This window comes from Euleptes europaea, chromosome 12 (assembly GCF_029931775.1).
Source record: "Euleptes europaea isolate rEulEur1 chromosome 12, rEulEur1.hap1, whole genome shotgun sequence".
In the NCBI taxonomy this organism is placed as follows: Eukaryota; Metazoa; Chordata; class Lepidosauria; order Squamata; family Sphaerodactylidae; genus Euleptes; species Euleptes europaea.
The window spans coordinates 50,073,401-50,094,167 of NC_079323.1; the positions used below are offsets into that span (position 1 = coordinate 50,073,401).

At 41.8% G+C, this 20,767-nt stretch overlaps 1 protein-coding gene across 2 annotated transcripts in view; it reads left to right on the plus strand.

The window, feature by feature from the left end:
- Positions 1–19,756, plus strand: part of LOC130485282 (ATP-binding cassette sub-family C member 2-like) — a 41,920-nt gene extending 22,164 nt beyond the window's left edge. Inside the window, exons 14-28 of one of the 2 annotated variants that reach the window (XM_056858433.1) lie at positions 129–296; positions 391–577; positions 2,183–2,261; positions 3,160–3,202; positions 3,485–3,704; positions 4,763–4,917; positions 6,298–6,453; positions 7,936–8,135; positions 9,403–9,529; positions 10,203–10,304; positions 11,194–11,337; positions 15,248–15,406; positions 17,565–17,731; positions 18,449–18,643; positions 19,620–19,756. In XM_056858433.1, the coding sequence (XP_056714411.1) occupies positions 129–296; positions 391–577; positions 2,183–2,261; positions 3,160–3,202; positions 3,485–3,704; positions 4,763–4,917; positions 6,298–6,453; positions 7,936–8,135; positions 9,403–9,529; positions 10,203–10,304; positions 11,194–11,337; positions 15,248–15,406; positions 17,565–17,731; positions 18,449–18,643; positions 19,620–19,746 (2,229 nt within the window). In that variant the 3' untranslated portion in view covers positions 19,747–19,756. Of the gene's footprint in view, positions 1–128; positions 297–390; positions 578–2,182; positions 2,262–3,159; positions 3,203–3,484; positions 3,705–4,762; positions 4,918–6,297; positions 6,454–7,935; positions 8,136–9,402; positions 9,530–10,202; positions 10,305–11,193; positions 11,338–15,247; positions 15,407–17,564; positions 17,732–18,448; positions 18,644–19,619 lie in introns of those variants that run through there. The other variant, XM_056858432.1, reaches the window with a different exon arrangement.
- Positions 19,757–20,767: the final 1,011 nt, after the last annotated feature.

Below are 20,767 nucleotides of genomic sequence, written 5' to 3' on the forward strand. Positions count from 1 at the left end.
AGATTTCTCTATGCCTGATAACCCTGGAGAACTGCATTGCTAAAGTGAATGGACAGTTTAAGTGGTCTGATAGTGGTCTGATAGTATAAGCCAAATAAAACTTGATTCATGATTGTTTCTTTTTTTAGGGTGTGAACATAAGTGGTGGCCAGAAGCAGAGAGTGAGCTTAGCTAGGGCTGTGTACAGTAATGCGGATCTGTATTTATTAGATGACCCCCTGTCTGCTGTTGATGTACATGTTGGGAAGCATCTTTTTGAGAAGGTGATTGGGTCTTCAGGATTATTAAAAAACAAGGTAGGCAAAGGTTAGTTTTTATAGTCTTGGACATTAGTATTTTTCATTATTCTGTTCTATAACATTTTCTCTCTGTCTCTCTCTCTGTCCCAAGACGCGTATTTTAGTGACGCACAACCTGACACTTTTACCTCAGACAGATATTGTAATGGTGATGGAAGATGGTAGAATTACTGAAATGGGAAGTTATCAAGAACTGTTCTCCAAACGAGCAAACTTTGCTGAATTTGTTCTGACGTTTGGCGGAGGAAAGGAAAATCAAGAAACTTTCTCAGTATCAAGTGAGCAAATACTCCTTTTCAGGATTCTGTTTCCTAAGACTTTAACCTGTTGCCTAGATAGGAGCCCCGTGGCTCAGAGTGTTAAGCTGCAGTACTGCAGTCAAAAGCTCTGCCCACGACCTGAGTTCGATCCTGACGGAAGTTGGTTTCAGGTAGCCGGCTCAAGGTTGACTCAGCCTTCCATCCTTCTGAGGTCGGTCAAAGGAGTACCCAGCTTGCTGGGGGTAAAGGGAAGATGACTGGGGAAGGCACTGGCAAACCACCCTGCAAACAAAGTCTGCCTTGGAAACGTCAGGATGTGACGTCACCTCATGGGTCAGGAATGACCCAGTGCTTGCACAGGGGACCTTTACCTTTTACCTTTAGATAAGTATGTTGTGGTGATCATGGGTCCTTTGGCCTTATGACACCACAAATCATGTGATGTAGCACCAGTGAATAATTTTGCCTAATGCCCCACCAGCTGTTGCTTTGGCTTTCGCAGTAGGCCCTCGTGCATATCTGATGCGTGTGGTATTTACTCCTCCAGCTCAAAATTTGAGGAACATCACATGTTGAGGAACATCACATGTTGAGGAACATCACATGACATAGACAGTTGGGTAGAAGTGGTAGGTGAGTTTGGCATGATCCTGGTATACACTTGCTAGACAGCTTCCATCCTTATCTTACAGCAGAGTTCAGCCGAGTTCGGCCAAGACCCCCTGATCTGTCCAAGGATTCTTAACTCTTTCTGTTGGTGATACAACCCTAGAGTGTGTATGTGTGCTTAATGAATTGTTGTCCAAAAGGTAACTGCTTCTGTAAACTGACCTTTGGTAACAGACATATTTCATCTTCTCTGTTTTTAATTTTGGGGGTTAAATTCAGCCTGGTGTAGATCCAGGGATTCTTGATGTCAGTAATTGTGTTGTGTCTCCTAAGTCATATATAACTATAGTAGGGTCTGCGGCCTCTAGCTGCAGAGCCAAAAGTAGCTCCATACAGAACCAAGTATGTCTCTTAAAAAAAAAGAAAATGAAATATTTAAGTCAAGGAATGTTGGAGGGTAGGTGGGATGTTAGAATACTCACTTTGAGAAGGGAATGGCCAGGAAAATTTTTTATGGGATGAAACAGTTTCATAGAGATGCTCTACTGAAAGAGAAAAAATAGAGGTGAACACTTCCCAGTAATCCAAGTGTGAACCATGTGCAGATTTATGCCAGTGCATTTCAACGATCACACAAGGTACTTCTGTGTATATTTATTACTTATTATGAGGCCCCATGCATACAACTACCTGATAAGACTTGGAACAACCAGTGTTTGGGTTACAGGAAGTTTATAGATTAATAGGTGCTTCAATTATCAGTACTATTTAACTGTATTTTCACTGAGGCAAATGGTCTGTCTTATACTGACTCTTTGTTGATCTCTTGCTCTGAATTTTGGCATTATTTGGCTCTCTAATTATAATGGTTGCTGATCCCTGGACTATAGTAATAATATAAGGGGTGAGGAAACAGTTGTAGGAATCTCAGTCTGTTGGTAAACCTTGGCAACAAATGAACGGGAAAAAACTGTTTGAAAGGATAATAACATTCTCCTTTTAACTCTTTTGCAGAGTCTTATCCAAAAGACAGTATTAAAACAAGAGATCACGTTATACCACAGCAAAGGCAATATGTGCAGCATAAAGATACGTGAGTAATGAAATCAAAAACAACTCAAGAACCAGATCATATAGTACATTAAAAGGGTGGAAGAGAACAGAATTGCAGGTGACTCATGCTTCTGGTGGAATGTCCAAAGTGAAAGCAGCCAGTTTCTCTTGCAGTGAGATCAGTGAGCTCCTTTTGTGCCTTGTTTCCATTTGCGCCTTGTTTGCGGATCCCGTGGTAGTTGGTTGGTCCCCACAAAATTGAGGCTCCACACAAATCACACTCGGGCCCTTTCCAACCTGAACCAGTTTGTTTGTGATTGGTAGGAAACTATAAATGATTGTACTGCAGCCCAAAATGCAGTTGAGCCAAGCAACTTTCTCGGGTCCCTCTAATTCCAAAGTACCCAGGCTTCATTTTCTCCTTTCTTCCTTCCCTCATATCTTGATGGACCAATGGTCTGATTCATGTGTTCAAGCAGCTCCTGAGGGTCAGGAAATCCTTGGGGTATAGGATGTAGTGAGTGGCTGCACTTTTGCTGCATTTCTACAAGATGGGTGATATGGCAATTTTAACTGATTTCCCTCTTCCCCTCTAGCAAGCCACAAAGATGATGGCCTTGGAAGGATGTAACTCTGCTTAGGATCACGCTTCCATGGAGGTTTTTAAGAAGAGGCTAGATGGCCATCTGTCAGCAATGCTGATTCTATAACCTTAGGCAGATCTTGAGAGGGAGGGCAACTTGGCCATCTTCTGGCATGAAATATGGGTCACTGGGGGTGTGTGGGGGAGGTAGTTCAGAATTTACTGCATTGTGCACGGGGTTGGACTAGATGACCCTGGTGGTCCCTTCCAACTCTATGATTCTATAATTCTATGCTTACTTTAATTTGACTGCTTATTGTAAAACAAATAATCTTTTGCATTTTTTTGATCAAAGGAGCACGTATTTGGTGAAGAAAGAAAAAGTTGCCACTGGTACTGTAAGTGTTTTAAAAATATGTTCTTTCCAAAATAGCATGGGGCTGTCAAGATAACTGTATAAGATGTAGGCAGATGCAATTTTTAAAAAATCAGTATGTTCAATAATTTGGATGAAGGGGGAATTGTTTTTTTTTTTTTAATGCCATCAGTTTCATCCCAGTGTGCTGCACTAAATTTTGTCATGCACTGGAAAGACATGTGAATAAGTTGCTCTGTTTCATTTACAAATATACTTCCGTCTGTATATTTTTAAAACTGTCATATGTATTTCTTACATTCAGGTGAAAATGTCAGTTATTTTGAAATACCTACAAGCCTTTGGCTGGTCTTGGATGTGGCTAACCATAGCCGCTTACTTGGGTCAAAATGCTATGGCGATAGGACAAAATCTGTGGCTCAGCATGTGGACAGCAGAAGCTAAACAACTTAAACACGTCACAGAATGGAAGCAGTTAAGAAACTACAAATTTGGCATCTATGGGCTCTTGGGATTCATACAAGGTAAGCCTGATTTAATAAGGAGTAGCTCTTGCTTTTTTTGCCATTTGAAGGCATTAGCTTCTTAACCTAAAAAAAAACTCAGATGTTTTGCACTAAAGCAATCTATATTGGTTAGTTTTGAAAAAGCAAAATGTATTACATTAATGCTAGGATTTATGAGGCATTTGTGAAGGATGGAGACCCAGTCACTCTGCAGCAAAATCCATCAGCTTGCAATAAAACAGTTCAGTCAGCAAAATGAATTCTGCCCTCCTTCCAGTTGCAGGCATTGTAGCTTTTTGTGTGCAGTGTGCGTAGGAGCTGCCTGGGGCCATGAATGTTTGACGGGCCCACCAAGCCCCCCATCTAAACCTAGCCCAGTCTTTAACACAGCATCTCTGCTGCACTTTCAGGACTCGGGGCACAAACAGTGGCAGCTGGAACATGGCCTGCTGCTTAGAATCAGCACTCCATTACTCTACCCTATCTGCTGTTCAGATGTCTTAAGTAAACATGTTAAGGTGGAAGTGAATGAATAGTGTCATTTGTGTCTTGACCACGGGTGTGTGACCAGGAGAAACCCAACACAGACCTTAGAGCCCTGGAAAAAACACACTATACCACCTCTGCCAGTGCACTGGTGGGGCTGAAAGAGCTGTGGCTAGCCCAAGGTCACCCATCTGGCTTCATGTGTAGGAGTGGGGAAACAAATCCAGTTCACCAGATTAGCCTCCGCCGCTCATGTGGAGGAGTGGGGAATCAAACTCTGTTCTCCAGATCAGAGTCCACCGCTCCAAACCACCACTCTTAACCACTACACCATGCTGGCTCTCAGGATAAGGATCTCCACCTTTTCTCTGAGCAGCCTGGATTTGCAGCTTTTGCCATTCACACGTGGACCAGTCAGAGATAAAGCAATGGTACCACTGAACCTTAACAACATCTAGAGAGTTGACTAATGGCCAGACATTTTAAATGGCGAAACTGCTAATTTTGACACCCGTCAGATTGAAAAACAAACCCTTTGGAAAGCCTTGATATGGTATTCAGTGTAGTTCTCGCTTCTTCTCGCAACCCAGGTCTTTTAGTTTGCTTTGGTGCGTATGTGCTTACTAGAGGATCTCTGTGTGCCTCTCGGGCGTTGCACCACCAGATGCTAGACAGTGTACTGCACCTTCCGCTTCAGTATTTTGAAACGAATCCTGTGGGCCAGATCATCAACAGGTTCACCAAGGTAAAGTCCAAATAAACTCACAACTGTAACTGCTGGAGAAAGAGAAGCTGCTGCTTCTCCCTTTGTTGGATCATGAGAGTTACTTCCTCTTCACTGAGAACTGTTCTAGGGGAAGACAAGTTACTGCAAGGTCACTAGTCCATTTCCTCTTACTTTAAGGAAGAATAGGCCAACATGACCATACAGTCTGATCCCCCCCCCCAGTTTTCTCTCTTTTCTTTCTGTGCTAGAATCAGATCTCACTTAGTGAAGGAGAGCTTTCGAAAATCCTTCTTTCTGAGAGGAATGGTCATACAGCTCCTCCTATCTCCTATTCAAAGAATACTAATGAATCAGAGCTGAGCTGCTTCAGAAAGTTTTATCATTTTGCTGCCACATTTTGGAGGAGAAAGGAGACTTACAGCCCATTCCTGAGCTGATGGCGAGGGAAAACGGCAGGGAAGAAGCTCAGCCACGCCTCTTCCTAAGCCGTTTTGCCCACGCCGTTGAACGAAAAAAAGCCGTTTCACGGCTACTCCTAACTAATCTTTAGTCATTATTTAGTAATTACTCCTAACTAATCTTTAGTAATTATTTTAGTACTAATCGTTTAAGCGGTGCTTTTTGCCCTATAGAGAACAGCGAGGCTGCACCTGCTTTTGAGCAGCACCGCCGGTCCAGGCGCCAGCGTACCGGGCCGAAAGAAGATAGGGAGCCTCCGAGCTGCCAGCTTCTCCCTCTGGCCTGCCCCCCTGTGCCTGCGTGGGCTCTCTGCGCCATGGCCTGCGCCACAGAGAGGCCGCGCCGGCAGAGGGGCAAGGCACAGCCCCGCGGTGCTTCTCTGCCAGCGGCCCTGGCCTCCTCACCCGTGTAAGTGCGTGTAATTGCGTGATTACACACACGCTGGCGGCGGGGTCAGGCCTCCTTGTAAGAGGTTTCAACTCAAAACCTCAGGAATGGGCTGTAAGGGTTATATATACACTTTAAGTCTGTAGGTGAAGTGACCAAAGACTATACCTGGAACTCTAGGAAGGGGGTATGCGTCCCCAGTATCCCCCCCCCTGGAAACGATGGAATGACCCCTAAGTTTCCTTTTTGGTGAGGAGAGAACAGAAAGGGTCTTCAACAAATAGAAAATTCCTCTCTTAGTGGAAGGGAATCTTAAGATCTTACACTGTGTTCCCTTATGCATATTACCCTCTTGTAAAGAAACCTTTTATTGTACCTACTCCTAACTAATCTTTAGTAATTATTTTAGTACTAATCTTTAGTATTTATTCTGACTCTTAGAAGCATCTGGCCCAGAAATGTACAGGGGTAATAAGCTTTGAGGATTGTGCCTTTCCTTATCAAGTATGTGACAGGGAAACTTTCAAACTGTTGTTTTGTGCATCACCTTAGGACATGTTTATAGTTGACATACGTTTTCATTATTATCTACGGACCTGGCTGAATTGTACCCTGGATGTTGTTGGAACCATCCTTGTAATTGTGTACGCCTCACCCCTTTTCTTGCTGGTGGTTGTTCCACTTGGATACCTGTATTTCACTATCCAAGTAAGTCCACTCAAGTTCAGCAGAAATACATGTGTTTTTGTTTTTCATAGACTACTGAATTTAACCAAGCAGAGAAGGGGGAAATTAGTTCCTCTGGGCAGTTGTCATACATTGCAATTTGGTTTATCTGACCAGTTTTCTTGATGTAAGAGCCCCGTGGCGCAGAGTGGTAAGCTGCAGTACTGCAGTCCAAACTCTGCTCACAACCTGAGTTGGATCCCAACGGAAGTGGGTTTCAGGTAGCCGGCTCAAGGTTGACTCAGCCTTCCATCCTTCCGAGGTCGGTAAAATGAGTACCCAGCTTGCTGGGGGTAAAGGAAAGATGACTGGGGAAGGCACTGGGAAACCACCCCGCAAACAAAGTCTGCCTAGTAAACGTCGGGATGTGATGTCACCCCAAGGGTCAGTAATGACGCTGTGCTTGCACAGGGGACCTTTACCTTTTAATTTCTTGATGTGGGCAGTTGTCATATGTTGAAATTTGGTTCATCTGACCAGCTTTCTTGATGTAGACAAACTTGGTGTTGAAGTTAACTAGCTGACTGGACCATTTAACATGGGTACAGATGATAATTTGGCACATATCTGCAAAACTTGTATTTCATAATGTTAGATAAAGTTGCTGCTTACTATCAAATGACTTTTAAAAACTCTGTTATTGGAAAGGAAGGTGATCTAGTCCAAGGCAAGCTTTCCTTGGGCCACCCAAGTGGAGGTTGTTTGAAACCGCTTCCGTGAGGCAACTTTTTCACATTGCGATGTAATGTGTGGTACAGCTCATCACTCAGATCTCTTACATGGTGGTGTGAAGCATGTCCATTGTATGCAAATTCTCCACATATCTAGCTACTTCAAGCCAGCAGTATGACGAAGCCACTGTGTTCTGAGAGTTGCCAGCATGATTGTGTGTTACTATCCAACTGCTCTTTTGGGGAATTGGTTGACAAGATCACTTTATGGAAGCATGGATCATAACTTGGCATATCATAACTGTGTAGCCATGATCCCATCACCGGTTGTTCATGAACATAGTTCCTTTAGAATTCAAAAAAGCACTTAAGAACTATCCATTCATACAGAAGTGGTGTCAATTGGCATTTTATTTATCTACAGGCAAAATGTTTGTGTAACCTAGTTAAAATGGATACCATATATTTCAGTATGGGCATGGCTTAGAGGTAGAGCATCTGCTTGGCATGCAGAAGGCCCCAGGTTCAATCCCTGGCATCTCCAGTAAGGATCAGGAAGTAGGTAACGTGAAAGACTTTTACCTGAGACCCTGGAGAGCTGCTGCCAGTCTGAATAGACAGTCTGAGTAGACAGTACTGACCTTGATGAACCTATGTTCTGATTCAGTATAAGGCAGTGCCATATGTACATATATAGCATCTCTGTAAAAGCTCTTTGTGCAGAATTTTGCATCAGTTTTTCCAGATTTCTAAACTAATATTTCCTGTTCTTTACTTGGTGTGGTTTTATTAGCGATACTATATCGCTAGCTCCCGACAGATTCGACGACTGGCTGGTGCTTCACACACGCCTGTAATTTCACACTTCAGTGAAACACTTTTGGGTGTTTCTACAGTCAGAGCTTTTGGACATCAGGAAAGATTTATAAATCAAAACAAAGATGTGATCAATGAGAACCTGGTTTGCTTCTACAACAATGTAATCTCGAACAGGTACACTTCCACCGATATGGTAGAAAGGGATTTGTATTGTGTTCCAGACCAAATTCTTATTATAATCAACTGAAAGCTTAAAAATAAAGACAGGCTTCATAGTGCTGTTTTTATTAAACTGATCTAGTTTGAAAACTATGCTGGAAAGTATGACAATATAGTTTGAATAGTTGCTTTTTAAAGTAATTTTATCAAGGAATATATTGAGGTGTGTGTGTGTGTGTGTGTTAAGTGCCGTCAAGTCGCTTCCGACTCATGGCGACCCTATGAATGAAAGTCCTCCAAAATGTCCTATCTTTGACAGCCTTGCTCAGATCTTGCAAATTGAAGGCTGTGGCTTCCTTTATTGAGTCAATCCATCTCTTGTTGGGTCTTCCTCTTTTCCTGCTGCCCTCAACTTTTCCTATCATGACGGTCTTTTCCAGTGACTCTTGTCGTCTCATGATGTGACCAAGTATTGAGGTATCAGTGCATTTTTTCTCCCATTGCTTAATTTGGAGGTGGGGGGAAAGCTCTGTCTGGAAACCCCAATTCCTGATGTGTGTGTGTGTGGAGGCTCTGTAGTTACACAGAGACTAACAAAATGCATTTTGCAGCTATTATAAGGCACTTGAATAGATTATTATCCTATTAAGGGCATATGTTGAAGTCCAATATCTGTTCCCCCCTTAGATGTTTTAGTAACTAGAAGTATGATCTAGCCCAGTGGTTGCCAACTTTTTCCTCAAAGAGAGCTACTACTGGGTAATGAAAAATGTAATGTTACCAAACTTTGTTCTGTGCTAGAAACAGATCATGGTGAAATGAAGCAGACAAGCTGACATTGGTAGCTGAAGAACTACCTGATGGACTCCCCTGGCCTAGGCAAATTTAAACACATTTTTGTCCCATTCATTTCAATTGTGGAATTAAATAGTTGCTTAATACTCCCTCTTTGGGTGAAATCAGTGGGAAATCCTTCATTATACCTGTATCATGTCCCAGACAGGCAACATGGAATTTTGAATCTTATTAAAAAGTAAGTAAACTATTTATCGGCGGTAGTACAGCACTCAACCATTAAAAGCTTAAGTCTTCAGAATTGCTAGTACACAAGACCAAAACACATAGGAAGTATTATATAATTTCAAGAGAAAGATATTCTCCGTGGAAATGTTACATGTTAATTAACCATGACCGATTTATTATGGAACTGCATTTATTAAATATATAACAAGCATAAGTTTGAATTACTTTGATTTCCCCCATCCCAATATGTTTACAACAGATGGCTGGCTGTCCGACTTGAATTTCTGGGCAACTTGATGGTTTTCTTTGCTGCTTTGCTTGCAGTGCTTGCTAATGGCAAGGTAGATTCTGCCACCGTGGGATTATCAATATCCTATGCACTCAATGTAAGTAATTTTGATATGTAGTGTGTGTACTTTGGACATATTATGAGAAGACAAGAGTCACTGGAAAAGACACTCATGCTAGGAAAAGTTGAGGGCAGCAGGAAAAGAGGGAGACCCAACAAGAGATGGACGGACTCTATAAAGGAAGCTACGGCCCTCAAATTACAAGATCTGAGCAAGGTTGTTAAGGATAGGACACTTTGGAAGACATTGATTCATAGGGTCGCCATGAGTCGGAAACGACGGCACTTAACACACACACAGAGTGCGCGCACAGGATTACATATCCTAGCCTCGTGCCATTCATATCTTCATGACCGGCAGGTGAAGCTTTTTATACCTCTTAGATGTTTTCTCCTTAAGAACATCTGTTTGTCAAAAGTCTTTTCAAAAATCAGTTGTAAACAATATTTTACATAAATATTAAGAAAGGAACTACTGTGCGTGTATTGAGCCAATTTCTGAGGTAAAGTGTGTGTAAGAAGTCTCAAAGCACTTTCCATATTTGGTGTATTAAGAACTTAAAATCAGTTCTGGACATTGCTTGTAGGTAGGATCTTTTTAGAAAATCCAAGCACCCTGTGTCTTTATACAGTGACTTTATGGAACCCATTTATTTCATGAGGCCAATCCCTGTCAACATGGTCTATAAATAAGTATACATTTATTTCAGATAACTCAAAGTTTGAATTTTTGGGTCCGCAAAGCATGTGAAATTGAGACCAATGGAGTCTCCATTGAACGGGTTTGTGAATATGCAAATGCAGACAAAGAGGTAAGCATATTTCTGAAGAACTAATACTGTCTGAGGTCTGTTTTAAAAAGTGAATGAAAATGCTTAGTATGGTTGGCTTTTGCTTTATAGTCAAAGGGCGAAATACTGTTATAACCACGTTATCAATGGGGCTAAGTCTTTCCTTGGTCAGGTCTTACGTGACTTAACAACAACGTGCTCTTAATCTAAAAGTTATGTTCCACTAATGTCCACCAGCCAGAACTTTCTTGCATTCTCTCCTTCACAATACAACTCCCTGAGTTCCCTGAAACGCTGCTATTGAGGGATGGGGGGACCTTCAGGAACAGCATGGGGGCAAAGCGGAAGATCTGGTGTAAGAGGAGGGAATTGGTGAAAAGCAGCTCTCCTTCCCCCCCCCCCCCACTGGCAGAAAACAAACTTTGGATTCAACCTACTGTTATCTTGAATATAGTTATAATATTAATCCACACTGTTGTGCTTTTAGGACTCCTTTATACCATTTCCCTGGATGTTGCTTTCAGTTTTGTTTTCTAGTTCTCATACCACAATAAACTGTGCTATCAATATACCACTAAGCAAGGTACTTCTCTGTAATATGTATAGCTGTTGTGCTGAAACTGTGATTTTAGTAACTTATAATAACTACTCTCAGTATTTTTATGTACTACTTTTCATAGTACTCAAAGCACTGAATAAGAAGGTTGGTAATCATACTAATTGCTATTGTCTCATACATGCAGTGGAGAAATTAATTTCTCTGTAGTAAAATACGTCTCAACTACCTACCGTGATCTTTAAATTGTAGCCTCTCTCTGCTGGCTGTACCAAATGTGAACATTCACATATTTGGTAGGAATTTAAAGTTTTGCATTTATTGCAGATGTACCACACCTTTTATTTCTTTCAGGCACCCTGGATATTATCCAACCGCCCACCAGCAGGTTGGCCTAATGAAGGAGTAATACAGTTTGTCAGTTACAAAGTTCGGTACAGGCCAGATGTAGGTTTCGCTCTGCAGGACATATCTTTCCAAACTAGCAGAGAAGAAAAGGTAAAATGCATGGAACTCTTTATATTATCTGATTGCCTTTTAAACGTCATGGGCTGGATCCAGCACAATATTTCCACTTGAACTAAAGCTCTTGTACAAGTGGAAATACAAGAAAGAAACTGCAGTTGCCACTTGTACTAAGTCAAATTTACGGTATCCCTGCTTGTGTTTCTGCTTGGACATGGTCTTGTGCAATTAATTTCTGAGCACTATAATATATAGGGAGCAAAGCAATATGCTGGCAACCAAGATTAAATTAATTCATGCCATAGTATTCCCTATTACTGTATGGGTGTGAAAGTTGAACAGTGAAGAAAGCTTGACAGGAAGAAAGTTGATTCATTTGAAATGTGGCATTGGAGGAGTATTTTATGGATACTGTGGGCTGCCAAAAAGACAAATAATTGAATTCTAGATCAAATCAAGCCTGAACTGTCCCTAAAAGCTAAAATGACTAAACTGAGGCAATCATACTTTGGTCATATTATGAGAAGACAAGAGTCACTGGAAAAGAAAATAATGCTAGGAAAAGTTTAAGGCAGCAGGAAAACAGGAAGACCCAGCACGAGATGGATTGACTCTGTACAGGAAGCTAGGGCCCTCAGTCTGCAAGACCTGAGCAAGGCTGTTAACGATAGGACATTTTGGACATCATTAATTCATATGGGTTGTTTATGTGTGGTTGGTTTGTCTCATGATTCTCCTGTGATTGTTTTGGTTCTCCGTCGGGGTTATGCATGATGTTCTCCTCCCTGGGGGCTCAGCTCGCTTCTGTCCTATGACTTCCCCTGGTTTTCCAGTCTCTGTTTTATCACGCTTTTAAGTTTTGTCCCAAGCTCATCTTGGGCACCGAGAGGTACATAGTTCAGCCACCAGTCGATCTTCCAACGTCCCGACATGCCCCCATTCTCCAACTCCTCCAACTCCTCCTTCAACCATCCCTTCCACAATGCCCCAGGAAGCCATACCAGAGATGGAGGCGGGCATGGCCACCTCCTTCTCTGGGCACCCTCAACGTTTTTCCCCCCCTGATGCTCTGATGGAATATTGATATATCATTAAATCTTCCAAAATACTATTCAAAATCACAGAGAGAAGCAGCAGAGGCAATGATCATGTGTTTTCTCTCCCCCACCCCGCAGTTGGCTGATGAGTTACCCATGGAGGGGGGGGGGGGCAAGTGAGTGCACCATCCTAGGCTCCGCTGCCTCTCTGTGTGATTTTGATTAGTATTTTGGAAGATTTGATGATATGTTGCTATTCCATCAGAACTGCAGAAAAAAACAATGTGGAGGGTGCCCAGAAAAGGAGGCGTCTTTTTTTAGTCAGTTTCAGCAAGTGTGTGTGTGTACAATAGAGAATCTCTTCCCCTCCCCCTTTTCTTTTGTGCAAGGCACAGACTCAGGGAGGCATGGAGAAGCTCTAGTCAGTTTCAGCAGTGCATGTGTACAATGAGAATCTCCCGCCCCCTTTTACATTTGTGCAATTCACAGACTCGGACAAATGGAGAACTCCCTCCAAATACCGTCAATTCTAGTCAGTTTCAGCAGTGACTTGTTACAGGCTTTGACATATTAGGGCATATAAACTACTGTATTAATGTTGTACATGTGCAGAATTGTTCAATGTAAAACCCTAACAGCTCCTAAAAGCCCATTTAAAAAGATACAAGCCTGAGCATTCTTGGCCAAGGACAAATTTGACAAGCCAGAACAATGCTGGCACCTTATCCTTGAAAGACTTACATGTTACCGAGCTCAGTGCTTGTCCTTTATCCTTGAAGGACCTAGAATACTGTTATCATTCTATCCTTGAAGTGTCATGCAGGAATTCCACTTGTATTCCTGTACTAAAAGGACATCACCTTCACAAACATCTGTCCTACAACCTTGTATTTTGCTGACTAATGTACTGTAACATTCTATTGGGTTTTAATATGGTAAAATGATGGTAGAAACTTATAAATAGGTTCATTTTATCCGTATTATCCAAGAGATGAGAATGTTGGTAAATTTAAGAATATAGAGAGATAACATGACTCAAAACTGACTGTTTAAAGTTTAGCAAAATAGCCTGGTGGAAGGGGAAGTCCTTATATGGTAGTCTAAAGGGAAACCACAGAGCATGTGCAGTACAACTGTATCCTGCTCGAGCTCAAGGTTCAAGCCCATTGAAGTATAAAATAAAGTATAAACAGTATAAATAAAGGCACAGAAGGGCTAGAATCTCAGACCTCTCTCAGAGGGTCTCAGAACATTGGCTATTGGGTATGTATGGATTTAAATATATTATTTTAGATATTGTGAATCAGAATTTTTGAACTAAATCAGACTTTTATAAGTATTGGATTTTAAAACTGAATAGTATGTAGAACTTGCTTTATAGTATACATTGTTACTGAATTTTAAGACTTTGTAATACTTGCATTACAGGCAATCAACATATATACATTAAATTACATTGAAGCAATTCAATAAAAAGACTCATTTTTATGTGAGTAAAGTAGTTGAGTCCTGCTTAGTGGGTGACTAACTGAATAAGATAACATACCACTCCTCAGGAAGTGGTCGATTCTAAGAGTATAGTCATCTGAAACGCACTGACCCGCTTCAGTGTGTACAACAGAGAATCCCCCCCCCCTTTTACTTCTGTGGATGCAATTCAGTACTCCATTTTGCGAGATGGGTTGTGAAATGGCTACTCACCGGGGGGTTCAGGGTGAAGTTTTTGTCAGAGTAAGCACTACTGCCAATGACAATGCAGCGTTTCAAGGGGCAGGGACTCAAGACGCTTCCTGATTTCTGCTTGTGTTTATGCAGTGCTACTGAGACTCCCGGGACTTTCTTCACACCAAGCCACACCATGCATGAGGTTTTCCGATTTTGAGATATAAAAGTGTGAGACGAGAGGGACAAACCAGGAACATACTAACCATGCATAAAATACCATGATTGCCATAGGTCAGAAGTAACTTGATAGCACAACACACACACACAAAGCAGTACATGTTAAGCGAGGTCTTGTGCAAGTGAAACTGCGCTGTCTGTGTCTCTTTCTACTTGTGCATCCTCTGGATACAAGCCAATAGCTATTTAAGAGATATCTTTAGAGTATGTTGCGTAACCTATGGACACTGCCCCCCAAATAGTTAACGGCCCTGACAGCAGCCATAGGTAGTCCATCATCTTCAGTTAAGAGCATAAAGCTTCCCTGCCCTTAAAGGTCGCCTCACCGACTTTAGTCCCCTCTGTTTGAGGCAAACAGAGCAGCTTGCATATCTTGCCGTCCTATATACACATCCTAATGTACATTGAGCTTTGAGATGGCAGAAATGCGTATGCTTCATTGCATTTTTTTTATTGTTGTTTTATATTGCAACTCCATCTGCTGGTTGTATCAAAAAAGAGGTTGAAAACCTGGTCAAGAAAAACAACAACACCAAGCTGTATTAGAGTGGGTGAAGCATTATTGTGTACACCAAGAAGGAAGTGTCTGAGCATATTTCTGTTGAAACACAGTCTCTAAGTATTGTGTTGGCTCCAAATGCTTCTTCATGAACAGATCTATTTGTACAAGGAGAAGGGGAAGCAATTTCCCCTGATTTCCCCACTGCAGACCTCCTGGGCTGCAGTCTAAAGAGGTGAGAAAAGATCAGTTTCCCGAGCTGATTAGGATGAATCATGCACTAGATTTACATTTATAGATAGCATCTGCTGTTGTTGATCACTGGTTGTTTCCTGTGCTAGCAGACATCTCCTTAGGCATTTAGTTTTAAATTTCTATCTGCTTATTTCCAGTCTATGAAACTTTCTTTGTATGTGGTCAGTCACCTGTTAAGATTATATTGTGATTTTGGAATATGTTTCAGTGAAAGAGAACATGCATATTTTAAAAAGAGTTCTTGTTACAGATTGGAATAATTGGAAGAACGGGTGCAGGGAAATCAACTCTCACCAATTGCTTATTTAGAATAATAGAAAGAGCTGGAGGCAAAATAATCATAGATGGAATTGACATATCAACCGTTGGCCTACATGATTTACGGGGCAATCTAAACATTATTCCGCAGGTTAGTATCTTTTATGCATATTTACTTAATTGTAAAAGTCAAGTCCTGGCAAATTTGGCGCCAGTTCTTAAGATTTAAAGTATTTTTTCCAACACTAAAAATGTAATTATTTGTGGTGAATGCTTGGGCAACTGTTGGGAAAGATTATAAATTGGTCAGTAAATGAGAATGCTAGTCAATGTAAAGTGCAATCCAGTTGAAAGTAAACACATTAAGCCCCATTAAATCGAATGAATAATATTTAAGCTTATGCTTACTGACATCAGATGGGACTAAATGTGTTTAAACTTCACCAACGTCAAGCTCATCATTTTAGCCAGTTTGTATGGCCTCCAGATCTTTGTTTCTGTAAGCATTAAGGACATAAGAAAAGACATGTTGGATTCGACCAAGGCCCATCAAATCCAGCAGTCTGTTCACACAGTGGCCAACCAGGTGCTTCTAGGAATCCCACATGCAAGATGACTGCACAGCACCTAATATAATAGGCATGCTCCTTTGACACTGGAGAGAATAGGCATGCATCATGACTAGTATCCATTGTGACTAGTAGCCATGGATAGCCCTATCCTCCATGAACATGTCCACTCCCCTCTTAAAGCCTTCCAAGTTGGCAGCCAACACCACATCCTGGGGCAGGGAGTTCCACAATTTAACTATGCGTTATATGAGGAAATACTTCCTTTTATCGTTTTTGAATCTCTCACTGTTCAGCTTCAGCAGATGACCCTGCATTCAAGAATTATGAGAGGGAGTAAAGCTTCTCCCTGTCCATTTACTAAACTAACGGGCATTTGACTAGGTTGAAGAAATTTAAAATCCCTTCTAAGGGTAAACAAGTGGGCCCCACAAGGAATCAAGGGTAGGAAATCCTACCCCACCTTCAAATACATGCCTCTACTATCCAATTAGACCCAAGCTGATGTAGTGGTTAAGAGCAGCAGACTCTAATTTGGAGAACCGGGTTCAATTCCCCTCTCCTCCACATGAAGCCTACTGGGTGACCTTGGGCCAGAGTTCGCTCTGAACTCTCTCAGCCCACACAGAGGCAGGCAATGGCAAACCACCTCCAAACGCCTCTTGCCTTGAAAACCTTGTGGCATCACCATAAGGCAGCTGTAACTTGACAGCACACACACACACACGCACGCACAGTATCCAATTAATCCTTAAGGGCTAGTCCACATTAGGCATGTTGTGATTACTTATGTTGTCGAAGGCTTTCACGGTCAGAGTTCATTGGTTCTTATAGGTTATCCAGGCTGTGTGACCATGGTCTTGGAATTTTCTTTCCTGACGTTTCGCCAGCAGCTGTGGCAGGCATCTTCAGAGGAGTAACACTGAAGGACAGTGTCTCTCAGTGTCAAGTGTGTAGGAAGAGTAATATGTAGTCAGAAAGGGGTTGGGTTTGAGCTGAACCATTGTCCTGCAAAAAGTACCTCTTCCTACACACTTGACACTGAGAGACACTGTCCTTCAGTGTTACTCCTCTGAAGATGCCTGCCACAGCTGCTGGCGAAACGTCAGGAAAGAAAATACCAAGACCACGGTTACACAGCCCGGATAACCTACAAGAACCAATTTCTTTAGGTTAATTTACAAATCATAATTTTCTGCATAGCTGGGGCGTCCCTCTGCGTTGTCGATGTGTAGCCCTTTAATCACCAAACACTACTTTACTGTTCGATATAGTGATCGATTAGGCGAATAGGAGGAATTGCAGAAGGTGTCAACTGTTTTGAAATTCCACCTCACCTTTCAAAAGTGTCTCCATGATCCTGTAAGTTCTCAGGTGCGCCAGTAGGCTTGCTTCTCCCCCCCATCCCTTTAGCTGGCTGCCAGCTGTTCTCAACGTTCCACCAGCGTGGTGTAGTGGTTAAGAGCCGTGGTTTGGTGTGGTGGACTCTAATCTGGAGAACTGGGTTTGATTCCCCACTCCTCCACATGAGCAGCGGACACTAATCTGATGAACCGGGTTGGTTTCCCCACTCCTACACATGAAGCCAGCTGGATGACCTTGGGCTAGTCACAGCTCTCTTTAGAGCTCTCTCAGCCCCACCAACTCACAGGGGGAAGGGATAGCAGCACAGAACCCAAACTGTAACACTGTTACACCATGTTTTTTGGTATGTGGAGATCTTACCTAGTTATTCTGTAGGACCCAGTCTTATTCTCGGGAACGCTTCAATCAAACTTGGATCCACTTGGAAAATATTCCGATCTCGAGTTGTGGAATGCTCTGGAATTGTGTGACATGAAGAATTTTGTGCAGTCGCTTCCAAAGAAACTTCAGCATGAAATTTCAGAGTGCGGTGAAAATCTGAGGTATGATGGGGGATTGACCTCCACTTGATTATTGCTTGGTCCTGTCCAGTTTACCTACATGTTGGTATAATAAGCCTTCATGGTAGCATGTACTGGGGCAGAGTATGGTTATGGTGCTCCAACAGGGCATCGGCCAGGGAGAGCAGGGTATTAAATTGAAATTGAAACAATAAATACACCATGGTCAGTCTAGGTGTGTAGCTTGTTTACTGTCTGGCTCCATAAGTCAGCTTATATTGCAGCATAACAGGGGGAGGGGCATGAAAAAGCCTGTATTGAGAAATGTTATGTGTGTATAGATGGAGGAAAAGCATCCAAGTGCCTAGGAGTATACTGTGGTACTATCTTGCTAGGATCTAAGGTTGAAGCCGCTCCTAGTCGTTGCTACCAGATCAAGATGGTAAGGACTGAGTCTGGATTCTGTTGCATATGCTCTTCTACTGAGTTACTGCCTCTATCCTGTAGAACTCTAACACTGTCAGATGTGATTAGTAGGTGTGCGATATGAGGACTCACTGAGTTCAACAGCAAGTATTGAGTGTGCAGATTTCTAGATTAGGACTAGAACTGCACTCGCAAGTCAGGCTGCTGAAGAATTATTGATTCATTCTTTCTATCCCACACATACCTCTTCATAATTGCTGGAGCCAGCATTGCTTCCTTAAGGCCTATATGCGTTCATAAAAGTGCTGCTAGAACTATACTTTGTTTTAACAGTGTGGGGCAGAGACAGCTTGTCTGCCTCGCTCGTGCTTTGTTAAGGAAGACGAAAGTTTTGGTCTTGGACGAAGCAACAGCCTCCATTGATATGGAAACAGATAATCTTGTGCAGTCCACAATCCGGAAAGAATTCTGCAACTGCACTGTACTAACCATTGCTCACAGGCTGCATTCCATCATGGACTCTGACAGGTAAGTTGTTAGAACAAGCGAGTACTACAAATAAACTATTAAATGGTTCTTTCTTCCTGTAATATGGTAGAAACGACCCTTTATTTTTGGGTGGGGGACTGGAGCCAAAATGAAACCTTTTTCTGTCCTCTCTTAGCAACTTTGTGTGCCCTCCCATACTGCTGTTGGAGGGGCAGTCAAGAAGAACGTGGAAACAGGGCTATAGCACCTCTCCCCTGTTTGCACAAGAGCTTGGTCCATGGATTAATCTTTGAGGGTTACCGCACTTTGCATTCCCAGAGATGTATTAAGAGTTTGAAAATGTTGTAAAAAACATCGCTTTAAAAGGGTTTTTGGATACCACGGCTTATAAATAGTTGGAAGACGTCTTCACAGCTAAAGGGGCCAAACAAAGTGCGAACAGAATTTTTATAACGTTTTCAAACTCTTAATACATCGGTGGGAATACAAGTGCGGTAACCCCCAAAGTCACACAAGACTTTTGGGGGGGATGATTTTGGCCAAACCTCTGGTTTGTTTTCTGTTGTTTTTTTCGTGGCAGCCCACGGTGTCACATGATGGAACTGTTGTGGAGGGGGTCCCTCAGCAGTAGCCTTTTGAAGGGCGCAAGAGAAGATGACAAAAAATTATTTCATAAAAGCTATTTGTGAAGGCTTGCATCCATTTAATAGCTACCTAGTACTTCATATATTTTTGTAATGGCAATAAATGAAATTTGTCAGTTCTTGATGCTGAAGTCTGGATGGGGGAGGGAGGAAGCATTCTTTCTTTTAGGGAGTTAGGATGTCAACATTTGTTTCAGGAAGGGCAGATTGAATGCTTTATTAAATAGGTTCAGACTACGTTTATATTTTGATTTTCTAAATATATGAACTGATCTTTACAGTTTTGAAGGCAGCAGTACCATCAGCTCTTGTCGTTCCCCATTTAGCAAAAAAAACGCACATCGCCACGGTATCTTTCTTTTCTGTTGCAGAGTGCTTGTCCTTGATTCTGGAAGAATTGCTGAATTTGATACGCCACAGAATTTGTTGCAACAGAGAGGCATGTTTTATGAAATGGCATCACAGGCTGGAATACATCAAGAGACCGTTAACCTCTAATGAATGCTGTGCATATTTCTATTTGTTCATGAATTCTGTGGAAAGTAGTACTGAAGAATGTTTATAGTTTCATTTTTATAACTGAGCTGCCCATTTATAAATGCTTTTAGTTTTATATGAATTATATGGCTTATTTTGGTGGAATTTTCCAATTTGCCATCAGGATATTTATAGTAAAATCTTCATATAGAAGACCTTTTGATATTTAAATGAAAGCAGTTTGATACTTTGATCTTGGCTACAATGCCCACATAGTTTGGGTCTCTGCCATACTTCAGTAAAGCTCAGTTCGTCCTCCTTAACATGCACTTGGCCATTGCACTAATCAGAAAATCTGTACATCCTTCCCTCAGTTTCTCCTCTTTTTGGTGAAATTTAGTTGGAGATCAAGTTTGAATAATGTACATAGGCAACAGCAAAGTCCCCAACTCCATTTCATTAAAACCAACTATGCACACTTTTGAGGTCTCCAGAACTCTTCATCTGGCTTGATGATAAATGAGAGGAGAAAGAAGGGTTGGGGGAAGCTGAATTCTCAAAGCATAATGCATTAGGCATGCTGTCTGGTTAAGTCTGCAACACACTCCATACTCTGAACGCTACAAGCTGCAGACCGAAGTGTTTTGACTGCACCCTGATGCATCTCTCCTTTTCACTGTCTTCTTTCTTTTCTCTCCCCCCTTTTTTTATACTGTACATCTAGCCTAACAAGGAGTTCTGGGGAATTCAAAAGCTGATATTTTGGTTGGCCCTTATTTTTAAAAAATGAGATTTTTTTGAAAACATGCTTGAACTAAGTTTCAGAAAGTGTTTAAAAAGCATTATCATTAGTGGAAATCATTTTGAATTCACCATGATGTGATTTCTATAGTTACTAGCTCATGCAGAAATATCTAGGTTACACATTAGTGTTTTTCTCTATTGTTTCAGTTATGTTCAGAAGCCACACGACTAACAGCTTGTATGAAACGGTTCTCTACAAACTGCCAGCTTAATTTTTATTATTTATTTAATTCATTTG